Source organism: Microcaecilia unicolor, chromosome 7 (genome assembly GCF_901765095.1).
Source record: "Microcaecilia unicolor chromosome 7, aMicUni1.1, whole genome shotgun sequence".
Lineage (NCBI taxonomy): Eukaryota > Metazoa > Chordata > Amphibia > Gymnophiona > Siphonopidae > Microcaecilia > Microcaecilia unicolor.
The window spans coordinates 242,923,711-242,936,980 of NC_044037.1; the positions used below are offsets into that span (position 1 = coordinate 242,923,711).

The 13,270-nt window shown below is 44.3% G+C and overlaps 1 protein-coding gene across 1 annotated transcript in view; it reads right to left on the reverse strand.

The window, feature by feature from the left end:
* MARCHF7 (membrane associated ring-CH-type finger 7) overlaps positions 1-13,270 on the reverse strand; it is a 125,958-nt gene that overhangs the window by 65,141 nt on the left and 47,547 nt on the right. Inside the window, exon 5 of the mRNA XM_030208827.1 lies at positions 2,146-2,313. Within this exon, the coding sequence (XP_030064687.1) occupies positions 2,146-2,313 (168 nt within the window). The remainder of the gene's footprint in view (positions 1-2,145; positions 2,314-13,270) is intronic.

A 13,270-nucleotide genomic window follows, 5' to 3' on the forward strand; every position in this document is an offset into this window, starting at 1 on the left:
CTGAAAATTCTCTTGCAAAGACACACAGCAAGTGTTGTAATCCCCCTGATTTCTGATTAAGGTGTCAAAGGAGAATAGTAACAAGGCTTTTGCCTTTCAACTTGATTCCAATGAATCCTTTCATGTACAATATAAGCTGCGCAGAAGGGTTCTCTGCTCCCATATATAATCCTTCAGTCTTGGCTCTGAACAGTGGTACTTCTCTAGCTCCAATTATTATCATGGCCCAGAAAACCAATGGCTTAAAATGTTGCTATCCTCAGTAAAGTTTAAATAGGCCAAAATTTACACTTCTAAAATTCATCAGAGATTGCTTAAGAGGACTGCATTGGAGGAGGAAAACTTGGGACTAACTAGCCATATCAAAACAAGAGATACATCACCTTGACCACCGACTTTAAAAAACTACAAGTTGATAAAAAAAAATAGAGTATGCAATTATATGGCGAAAAAAATCAAATATAAAAGTAGAATTTTGTATATCACCATGGTCATCAAAAAGTGACACTCTAAATATGGTCCTAGATAAAATTTATAGGGGTATCATCTTTTCAAAGTAACTCAAAATTGCTGACAAGTCCTATGACTGCATACAGTTTTGTTAACAGTTACTTTGAAAAGATGATACCCCTGTAGATTTCATCTAGGACCATATTTAGAGAATTTTCACTTTTTGACCATGGTGATATATCAAGTCCTGGCACTTCATGTTATTTATAAAGTACCACCAGAAAAGAACAGGAAAATGACTAAAGGTGGTCTCATAATGAAAAGATGACTTGGGGAAAATCCACTGCTTATTTCTAGAATAACTGTCAAAAAAATCAATGTCAGTATTCCACCTCTACCGTAAATGATACACATCTCACCAATGGTGGAATCTATCCCACTAAGTGCTGACAATTAATAAAGGGGTTGTCTCATACAGTCATTCAGGCAGTTTTTACCACCCAAACTGGTGAGCCTGCATTACATGATCATTTATAATCATCGACTGTCCCCCCACCTCCTGTAGTGCAAAATTAAGCAAAAAAACAGTGTTCAGTGCTATACCTTCAATCCAAAAAGTTTTTTTGTCTTTTATACCGCAATTAATCTCTTCTTTTTTTGCTTCTTTTATTTTCTATATTTTATCTCTGTGAAGGCTGTAGCGGTATATAAATTGAAGATATGAAATGTTCCTGCAACTGGAATAAGATTTAAATATAACTGCTGTATATAAATCACCCGTAGAGATAAATCAAATAGAGAAAATAAAAGCAGCAAAAAAAGAAGAGATTAATTGCAGTATAAAAGACAAAAAAACTGTTTGGATTGAAGGTACAGAACTGAACACTGTTTTTTTGGTTAATTTTGCACTACGGGAGGTGGGTGGCAGTCAATGATTATAAATGGTCCTGTAATGAAGGCTCACCAGTTTGGGTGGTAAAAACTGCCTGAATGACTGTATGAGACGACCCCTTTATTAATTGTCAGCACTTAGTGGGATAGATTCCACCATTGGTGAGTTGTGTATTTCTAGGATAAGCAGCATAAAATGTATTGTATTTTTTGGGGATCTTGTCAGGTATTTGAGACCTAGATCAGCCACTGTTGGAAACAGGACGCTGGGCTTGATGGATCTTCGGTCTGTCCCAGTATGGCTCTTATGTATGGGGAATGTGTGTGAATACTGCTGTGGGATGTGGCTGTGTGAGATTGCCTACATACACAGAAAAGTAGTTCCAGATGCTCTGGGAGATATATCTTTTTGCACGGACACAGAGTGTTACCCACAAGTGTACATTGTCAATCCTTTTTGCCCTCAGGGAATAATATTAGTGATTACATAATTTCAAGGACATATGTGATTATTACAAAACATTCCAGTTCTGGGGCTAAATTTGAATTTTATAGTGTAATATTTCTGGTTGAAATCATGTTCAACTTATTTATGATCACTTTTATATATGCATCTTAGTTGTCCAGCAAGCTTTAGGCCCATGTAACTGCTATAAAAAAATAGTATGTCCACAGCCTTGCTTAACTAAGGCACTAGTATTTTTTTTTTTTTTTTTGCACCAGGTCATCACAATTTTAAAGCTCAGAGAGTATGGCAGTATACAGTTATAAAATACAGGAAAAAGTGTACAACTTGATACGTACATGATGAAGATGTTAAGTCACCATTTCTATGATTATAATCCACAAGACTATTTACAGGTGAATCTGTAGACTTCTCTGGATCCCTCCTGTCCCTCATTAGTTCAGATCCAGATGAAGCAAGCACCACTGATGAAGACCTGGGTGCATGACCATATCGCCATGATGAATCTAGGAAATGGAAATAGGTTATAAATTAACAATACTTCAAGAAAAGTACAGCTACATACTTAGAATATGGTATAAAAAAAATCTCAGGACACAGGTTTTAGTTTATATAAAATGCAGTTTAGAAATATTAGATGTAAAGATGACTCGGGCATGTCATCACAATGCTAACTGTCAAGCCAAAAACAAAGTGGAAAGCACTTTTGATTGGCTTGTAAAAACACAATACCTCATCAATTTAACAGCAGTTTAGTAAGCCCTGGAGACTCAACACCTGAAAGACATTAGTATAAGAGTCATTTTATTGCATAAGGTGCAACATTATTTTACTACTACTAATAGTAGTCATTTCTATAGCATTGCTAGATGTACATAGTGCTGTACACATACACTCGGGACAATCCCTGCTCAACAGGGCTTAAAATCTATGCACAAAACTTTGGGAAAGATTTAAAATATGGGTATTAAATAGATAAGTAAGATGTTATGATTTAAAAGTAACCTCAAAAAGGTGAATATTTAGCTTGAATTTGAGTAAGATGAGAAAAAGCACGCCTCATTTGTCAGGTATTTAGGTTTGACAGCACTACATCAACCTTGCTACTTAAATTACATTGGCTGCCCATTGAGGCTAGGGTGATATTGAAAATTTGTTCAACTGTACTTTTTAATTTTGAATGGACAACCTCCGGAATATATGCTGAGCTTAGTCAAAATTTTATCAAAAAATTGTGTTGCTTCTTCTAAACACTTTTAATGCCTGTGTCCTAGTATAACTAAAGTTAGATGTAAGAAATTATTCTCTATAACTTTCACAATTATGGCTGCAAAAAATTGGAATGCTTTACCTTTGACTTTGAGATGTATAACTGACTACAAACAATTCTGTAAATCTTTAAAAGCTTTTATATTTTGGAAATTTGTGCTAGTAAAGTGATATATACTCAGATTGTTTTACATGATGGTTTATGATTTGTTTCTTATTGTGAGCCATCTTGAACTTTGTGGCAATGACTGATTTTGTAATATAAATGTAATGAGCAACTGAAATAACCCCCTCCCCAATACCAATCCACCCCAACAATATCCGACTTCTACTAACCCAAGGAACCCTAATTCATCCTCATTAAAATGTTCAGGGTGACAAAATATAAACTATGAAGTACTGTTATGCTGCACACAGGGATGTTGTCAGGCTAATGTCAAGGTGGTCTCTTCCTGCCACCAAACACTACATCTGTGATCCAACCTATGGAACAGGACATAATAGCCAATTTCAAACAACATTATCGGGCTCTTGTGCTACGTTGTCTGATGAGCGTTATGGATGACCAGACTGGCAAGGATAAACGTGCTGTTGAACTGACTCAATCACTGTTGGATTCCCTACATATGCAGAAAGAAGCCTGGAATCACGTTACATAGGCAACCATTGTGAACTGCTACAAGCGGGCAAGCTTTGTTAAGGATGTGGAGAGGGATGAAACAGATGCAGCTGTTGCAAACGCGTCAGATGAACAGGCTATTGACATCCCAGCCGGTATTACTGAAGAGGAGTTTCATCGCTACGTTATGTATGTTATCATGTATGTTATGAAAGGCTCAAATTTGCTACAATCATGAATGTCCATTTGGCATGGTCCATTATGGAGATAATCTACAGCAGTTATTTGTACAATTGATGCCATATGAAAATCATGAATCTCAACATATCCTATGCTGAAGCCTGCTTACCTACCAATATCTCCTGTAGCATGGACACAAGCATGGTGATCATTTCTGGTGGGAGAACAGCCTTTGCAAATCAGGTCTACTAGAGTTCCTATGAATTCCAATTGATGTAAAGAGCTCAAGTGAGACTGAGTAATTGATCATAAACTCTACTAACTCCAGTGCCCAGATGGTCCTTCCTGAGACAAAGCTCGACAAGCCAAACATGTAGATAAGAAAACACATGTGTTCCCAGTTTGCATAGCTGTGTTGCTACACAGCTAAGCATTTTTATGAAAATATACATAGCTGATGTAAGAGCAAAAGGCAGAACATGACAATTATAAATGTGACATATTTCCTGTACTTTCTCCATATAGTCTTTTTTGTATCCAGAAAACAAAGACTAAAGGAATTTGGATTTAGCTCTAGTTTGCACTATTCTCACTAGTTCAAGGCAATTCACATTCAGATACATTCCTATGCAGTCCTCTCACTTAAGACAATCAAGATATTCAGGAAAAACCAAATACTATGGGTGAGTAATTTGGTGGCATTTTGAACAGATGACGTTTGCATACATTCCAGATTTAAAGAACATTAAGAGGCTCATTTTCAGTGCACATCAACTTACAAAGTGTCAGATTATACTTGCAAATGGTTTATGTTAGATCTCTGTCTCACTCTCTTAATGAAACTGGAATTCAGGTTTTAGGTATGAAACTGGCTGCAGCTTCTCTGCCATCTAGAACAAGAGCAAGGCTCTTGTTCTGCTGGGACTAAGGAGGTAAGCAATTCCTTCTCCTCCAAGGGCAAATATGATCTTTTTGGTACATCATGCAAATATCTCTTAGAAAAAGGAGTATATGTCAGAGGTTGTTGCATTGTAAAGATTTTGTAGCCCATCACCATATTCCTCCCAGCATCCTCCAGCAATTCCCAAGTTCTCCAAACCACTTGAGCCTTTGATTCCCCGTACATGCCGTTCCTAATGGTGCCTGTCATCTCTCAACAGATTTGCATTTTCCCTTCTATTTCCTATGGCTCCATTATACTTCTTCCTGAAAATAAGTCTTTCCAATATTATTCCTCATCTCAAACCATTACATACCTCAAGACCACACTACCCATTTTCTACTTTCATCACCTCACCAGTTTAGCCATCTTCTGGCCTTCGAGCTTCAAATGTTCTTCCTGTCAATCAGCCATCTCCATTCTGTCCGAGCACATCTTATCTCATCATGCCTCGCCTACTTTTCTCCATATTCTTGCTTCTCGCTGCTGTGGATATCAATCCCAAGCCTGACTCTCCATCTCTCACCATACCAAAGCAGGTGAAATCACAAACTCTCCAGTCTTACTCTTTCCTTTCCTTCCTCTTCCCTCCCTTATGTGCCCTATGGCATATCTATTCTGTCTCCAACAAGCTTGTCCACATTCAACCTATATTACATTCCATCTTGTCCAAAACTTGGCTTTTCCCTGAAAACTCTTCTTCAGTTCCTTCCTTCTGTCATGGAGGTTGCCTTTTCTCCCATACACCTCACCTAATTGGCCGCAGTAGTGGTATCAAGCTGCCATTCTTCCAGGGATCAACCCTTTCTTCCACCTCACTCACTCATTTTCTTTCTTTGAAGTCCACTCCATATCCTATTCACTCCACAACCTTTCCAGGTAGCTGTCATTTATAAACCACCCTGATGGTCCCTCTCTTCCTTTCTCACTGACCAACTCCTTCCTTTTTTCTTGAACCGTCCTTAATGGGTTTTCCCCCAGGCACTGGGTAGATCTGTGACCAGAGTGCTGCTAATAAAAGCACATTTGGATAGCACTAAACCTTTTCCCCAGTGACCAATATGCCATTCCTCTCTAAATTTGAGAAAGGTGTGCTTATCCAGCTATAGAATTTTGTAGGTGAAATAGGGGCACTAGATGATTACAAGTTAGGGTTTTGATGGTTAAGCATAATACTGTGCCTTATTCTTGGGTTCTTTATTTTGCTAATGACTCATGCCTATTAAGTTTCTTGCTTTAACTCTTTCATTCAATCTCCAGCTATGCTCCACTACACTTACTCACCAGAATAGCTGTTGCCTTGATCTCTCCTCTCCTCCTCCAACTGTTCATACACAAATTGCTCCACCTCAGTTCTTCTCCTCTGACCATCATATGATAAATTCTATATTTACCACTCTCGCCCTTAATCTTGTCCAATCCCCACCGACACATTTTAGAATCCTTGGGCTACTGACCATTGCATTATCTCTACCTCTCTTTCTCCTCTCATCCACTATGTTATCCAAGTCTATCGATGAGGCCATTTCTTCCTATACTACTATTCTCTCCTCTGGACACTCGTGCCTCTCATTCCCCAATTCTGTAAGCCCTACCAAACCTCAGAATTGGCTGGCCACCAGAATCCACTACCTGTGCCTGCTCTGCTAAGCACCTTTGACAAAAATCCTGCACCTCTGCTAAACTCATACACTCCAAATTATTGCTGATCTTCCAGTAGTACTCTTGTTTGGCACGAGCATATGTCCATTTAACAAACTATTGCCGCCAATTCTTGCTCGGATATGCTGAACTTCCTCCACAAAGTCTCTTCCTTCCTCCCAAAGTGAGGCTAAGCATTTCCTTGACAAGATTCACAAAGTTAAATCTTGAGTTCTCCACCAGGTTACCTCCACTTCCACACACCCCCACTCCCCCCCCACCAATGCACTTGATTCTCACAACTTTCCATCAACTCCTGCCACTATCTTCCTTTTCTAAAGTCACAGAATAGGAAACTGCACATCTCTTATCCACATTAAAGGTTTTACTTCCAAGCCATTACCAATTTATGAGCTTTACTATTTTCTTCATTTGGATCGGCTTTGTTTTTTTGAACAGCATCTTTTTGGCTTTAATAGCAGCATTTACCTAACCATTTGATCATGCTGGCAGTATTCTGGTGTGTGTGTGTGTGTGTGTGTGTGTGTGTGTGTGTGAGCGCCTGTAGAATTTGCACAGCATGCAAACTTAGGGCCCTGTTTACTAAGGTGCGCTAGCATTTTTAGCATGTTTTATCTGTGTGGACACCCATATAATTATTATGGGTATCTATACGGTTAGCATGCACTAAAAACACTAGCACAACTCTAGCGCAGGGCCCTTAGCTTCTAATTTCCTTGTTTTATCATAGTGCCCTCTTTTACAGTTAAACACAACTTCAGTAGTCTTCTATAACGTCCACCTTTCAATGATTACGTCAAATTTGATTGTGTTGTAATCATAATTGCCAAGCGGAAATATCATCATTATCTCTTGCACTATATCCTGAGTGAAGGAGCTCCCCTTCTGTCTGTTTAGGACCAGCACGAACCAGTCTTTTATGGTATCTAAACACTACTTCCCTAGCATGTCCCAATGAGACATTTACCTCAATATTACATGGGTATCTGAAAATTCCCATTATTATTGTGGTTGTGTCAATGAAATACTTAGATTAGAAAAGCTTTTTCCTCATCCTGGACAGATGGAAAGTAATATACCCACCACTGCTCTATTCTTTCCCATCACTCGTGAATTTGTAGCCATAAGGATCCCACAGTGGCTTTTATTTCCTTCAGACTTTTTCCATTCCCTCACCAATCTGATTTGACCTGTCATTTCAATAATTTGTACCCAGATATCAGTGTTCCACTAGTTGCTCGTGTTCCCCCAGACTTAGAAAAGCGCTCTCTCTCCATTTTCATTTAGTACAAGTCTTTGTTCAGGCTTCTGTCATATGTATACAGATAAAAAAAAGTTATATTTGTATTCATAGCCTTCTGACAATTAAGAAAAAAGTTAACAGGAGTCATTTGTCAGCTCTTCTCTAAAATATACCACCACTACTACTACAGCTATTAAGATCACCTCTCTATTGGGGTATTCTAGCTTTCCCATTTTCCTCGTACCATTGAAAACTTAAACCATATGCTCCTCAGTGACTTGTGGCTTACTGCATGAACTAACAGACACACAACACATTAGTGACAGCAGTCTGGATCCTCCCTGGTTAAATATGGAGCCCAACCTTTCAAAATAGGCGCTCCCTACCACAAAGTATCATTCCCTAACAAATCTAAAACCCTTATCCCTGTACCATCATCCCAGCCACATACTGAGATTCTGGAACTCAGTTTGTCTCTGCAGTCCTGTGCATGGAACAGGAAGCATTTCTCAGAATGCCACCTAAAATCTAAGATTCATTTCTAGAACCTCCCTCCCTCACTTTCCTAATTGCTCTAAGTTTCTGTGAATGAACTGTTATTAAACAAAACAAAAATCACAGTTAACATAGTAGATAACAAAAGATAAAGACCTGTTTGGTCCATCCAGTGTGCCTAATACTGAAAGCCCATAAAAACAAAGTTTGCTAAATATGGGAAGGTGGAGTAAGCACTGCTTGATACATAGTGATCTTATAAGTTTTTCTGGGAAGGGGGGGGGGGTTCCTCCCTTAAATGTTTTTTTTTTTTTTAATAATTTGCTGCTGTTAAAATATTTAATTATTGTGTTATATTTGCAGAGGTGGAGCATGTTAACACTCCATCACTTTAGGTTGCTTTTGTAGTATACAGCCACCATGTTTCTATCCTGCAGCAGCTGCACTTGACTTTCCCATAGAAAAGCATGGTAAAATTATGTATAATCATACCTGATAATTTTCTTTCCATTAATCATAGCTGATCAATCCATAGACTGGTGGGTTGTGTCCATCTACCAGCAGGTGGAGATAGAGAGCAAACTTTTGCCTCCCTATATGTGGTCATGTGCTGCCGGAAACTCCTCAGTATGTCGATATCAAAGCTCCATCCGCAGGACTCAGCACTTAGAGAATTACACCCACGAAGGGACACTCTGCCCAGCTCACCACCGCCGAAACGGGGGAGGGGAATTAACCCAGCTCATCCCCACACAAGTGGGGGAGGGGAATCCGTCCAGCTCATCCCCGCGGAGCGGGGGAGGGACACCACACCCGCCGATGCGGGGGGATCTGGCTTATCCTGCAACCGCAACCGCGGGAGGAGCTGACTGACCCTAACACCGCCGAAGCGGGAAGGGTACAAAGCTGCCCTACAGCCGCACGAAGCGGGAGGGAGTGCCGGCAGAATTTATGTCTCAATCCAGCCCCGTAAAACGGAGGGGAGAGGAATGCAGCAGCTCACTGCAACACAAACTCGTCTCAACTCTTGAAGAATCCAAGTGAAAAAACTTGAACACGAAGTCTTTCTGAAGAAACTGAAGACTAAACTTGAACCTGAAATGCAACCAGAATAAAAACAGTACAGATATCTGGGAGGGGCTATGGATTGATCAGCTATGATTAATGGAAAGAAAATTATCAGGTATGATTATACATAATTTTACCTTCCATATCATCAAGCTGATCAATCCATAGACTGGTGGGATGTACCGAAGCAGTACTCACCCAGGGCGGGACATTGAAATCCCTGACCTCAACACTGAAGCTCCAAACCGGGCCTCCGCCCGTGCAGCCACAGTCAAACGGTAATGCTTGGAGAATGTATGAGCCGAAGCCCAAGTTGCCGCCTTGCATATCTCTTCCAAGGAGACGGACCCGGCCTCTGCCATCGAGGTCGCCTGAGCTCTCGTGGAGTGAGCCTTCAGCTGGATAGGCGGCACCTTCCCTGCGGCCACATAAGCCGCTGCAATGGCTTCCTTGACCCATCTTGCCACTGTAGGCTTAGCAGCCTGCAGACCCTTACGAGGACCTGTAAACAGGACAAACAGATGATCCGATTTCCGGAAATCATTGGTCACTTCCAAGTATCTGATGATGACTCGTCTCACATCCAGATATTTAAGAGCAGAGTACTCCTCTGGGTAGTCCTCCCTCCGAAAGGAAGGGAGACAGAGCTGCTGATTCACATGGAAGCGAGAAACAATCTTGGGCAGGAAGGAAGGCACTGTGCGAATAGTCACTCCTGCTCAGTGAACTGCAGAAAAGGCTCTCGACATGAGAGCGCCTGGAGCTCGGAAACTCTTCTGGCTGAAGTGATAGCCACCAAAAAGACTGCTTTCAACGTCAGGTCTTTCAGAGATGCCCTCGACAAGGGTTCAAAAGGCGGCTTCTGCAAGGCTCTTAACACCAGGTTGAGATTCCACGCAGGCACCACTGAGTGCAGAGGAGGGCGCAGGTGATTAACTCCCTTGAGAAAGCGCACCACATCTGGCTGCGAAGCCAGGGAAGCACCCTTCAGGCGGCCCCTGAAGCAAGCCAGAGCCGCTACCTGGACTTTAAGGGAACTGAGCGACAGGCCTTTCTCCAGACCTTCTTGCAGGAACGCCAACACTGAAGAAATTGGAGCAGTGAAGGGAGAAAGTGAGCCTGCTTCACACCACGCTGCAAAGATACGCCAAACCCTGGCGTAAGCAGTAGAAGTAGAGCGCTTCCTCGCTCTTAGCATAGTGGCAATGACCTTGTCTGAGAAGCCCTTCTTCCTCAGACGCTGCCGCTCAATAGCCAGGCCGTAAGACCAAAGGGGGAGGGATCCTCCATCACCACGGGACCCTGATGTAACAGGCCCTGCTCCACTGAGAGCCGCAGAGGATCGTCGACTGAGAGCCTGATCAAGTCCGCATACCAGGGACGTGTGGGCCAATCCGGACCCACCAGGATTACCCTGCCGGGATGCTTTGCCACCCGGTCTAGCACCCTGCCCAACATGGGCCAGGGCGGGAACACATAGAGAAGCTCTTGTGTCGGCCACTGTTGGAGAAGAGCATCTACTCCCAGGGATCGAGGGTCCCGTCCTCTGCTGAAAAAGCGCGGCACTTGGCAATTGGCCGATGACGCCAACAGATCTAGGCTCGGCTGGCCCCAGCGCTTCGTGATGTCCAAGAACGCCTGAGCAGATAGTTGCCACTCTCCGGGCTCCAAGGTATGGCGACTGAGAAAGTCCGCCTTGACATTCATGACTCCGGCAATGTGGGCCGCTGAAAGCTGCTCCAGGTTCGCTTCCGCCCACTGGCATAGACTCATAGCCTCCTTGGCTAGAGGGGCGCTCTTGGTACCTCCCTGGCGGTTGATATAAGCCACAGCCGTGGCATTGTCCGACAGGACCCGTACAGGCTTCAACACCAGTACCGGGATGAACTCCAAAAACACCAACCGAATGGCTCTGAGTTCCAGGAGGTTGATAGACCACTTGCCTCTGCAGGAGACCAGAGCCCCTGCGCTGTCCTTCCCAAGCATTGGGCTCCCCAGCCCATCAAAGAGGCGTCTGTCGTGACGACAATCCACTCCGGGGTCACCAGAGGCATTCCTGCAGACAACTTGACTGTCTGCGTCCACCAGCTCAGCGCCTTGCGCACTGCTGGGTCCAAGGGAAGGCGCACAGCATAATCCTCCGACATCGGAGTCCAGCGCAACAGCAGAGATAGCTGTAGTGGTCTCATATGAGCCCTGGCTCAGGGCACTACTTCCATCGTGGCCGTCATAGAGCCCAACAGCTGCACGTAGTCCGAAGCCCGAATAGGAGAGGCTACTAGGAACTAGTCCACCTGAGCCTGAAGCTTGACAATCCGATTGTCTGGCAGGAACACTCTGCCCACTTGGGTGTCGAATCGAACTCCCAGATACTCCAGGGACTGAGTCGGGCGCAGCTGGCTCTTCTTCCAGTTGATGATCCATCCTAGGGAGCTCAAAAGAGCAACTACCCGGTCCATAGCTTGCCGCACTCTGCATAAGAGGGGGCTCGGATCAACCAGTCGTCCAGATAAGGATGGACTTGTACTTCTTCCTTTAGCAGGAAGGCCGCTATGACCCCCATTACTTTGGAAAAGGTCCGCGGAGCAGTAGCCAACCCGAAAGGGAGGGCTCTGAACTGGAAGTGTCGTCTCAGGACTGTAAAACGCAGAAAGCGTTGGAGAGGAGGCCAGATGGGAATATGCAGGTACGCTTCCTAGATGCCCAAGGAAGCCAAGAACTCTCCTGCCTTCACTGCCGCTATAACAGAGCGGAGAGTCTCCACTTTCAAGGCCCGATTGACCCCTTTGAGGTCGAGGATAGGCCGGACAGAATCTCCTTTCTTTGGTACCACAAAGTAAATGGAGTAACGTCCCTTGCCAATCTGATTTTTTGGCACCGGAACGACCGCACCCAGGCGGATCAGGTTGTCCAAGGTCTGCTGCACTGCCACAGCTTTGACCGAAGACTTGCAGGGAGAGAGTACAAACCCGTCTCTTAAGGGTCGGCAGAACTCTAGCTTGTAGCCGTCTCTGATGACTTCCAGCACCCAAGCTTGTGAAGTTACTGTGGTCCGCTCACCCAGAAACGAGGACAGCCGTCCTCCAATCTGCACTGGGGCGTGGACCAAGGCCCCGTCACTGGGTACGAGACCCTGGGGGAGGACCGGAGGGAGCACCTCCGGGACGGCGGTCTCTGCGAAATGAATGCTGCTTGGGGGAGAAAAACCTCTTGAAGGAAGAGGGGGCAGAGGAGCCCGACCTGCCCGGGCGGTACCGACGGGCTTCCTGAAACCGTCCTCTGGAGGTACCGGGACGAGTACTAGCCCGAGCCCTGACCTCTGGTAACTTCTGCCCTTAGACGTGCCGAGATCGGTCACGATTTTGTCCAGCTCGACCCCAAAGAGCAGCTTGCCTTTAAAAGGCAATCTAGCCAGGCGGGATTTAGAGGCGTGGTCAGCAGACCAATGTTTCAGCCAAAGCCACCGCCGCGCAGAGACTGTCTGAGCCATGCCTTTAGCTGAGGCTCTCAAGACATCATACAGCAAGTCTGCCAAATAGGCTAGGCCCGATTCCAGGGCCGGCCAATCAACCCTCAAGGAATGATCCGAGGGGGAAGCCCGCTGCACCATAGTCAGGCACGCCCTGGCCACATAGGAACCGCAAACCGAGGCCTGCAAACTTAAAGCAGTTGCCTCAAAGGACGACCTTAAGGCCGCCTCCAATCTTCTGTCTTGGGCGTCCTTTAGGGCCGTGCCACCTTCCACCGGCAAAGCCGTTTTCTTAGTCACCGCAGTGATTAAAGAATCCACAGTAGGCCACAGATAGGCCTCACGTTCACTTTCAGGTAAAGGATAGAGGCGGGACATAGCCCTAGCCACCTTGAGGCTCGCTTTCGGGACATCCCATTGAGCCGAAATTAAGGTGTGCATGGCATCATGCACGTGGAAGGTTCTAGGCGGGCGCTTCGTCCCCAGCATAATGGCAGAGCCAACAGGGGCTGAGGGAG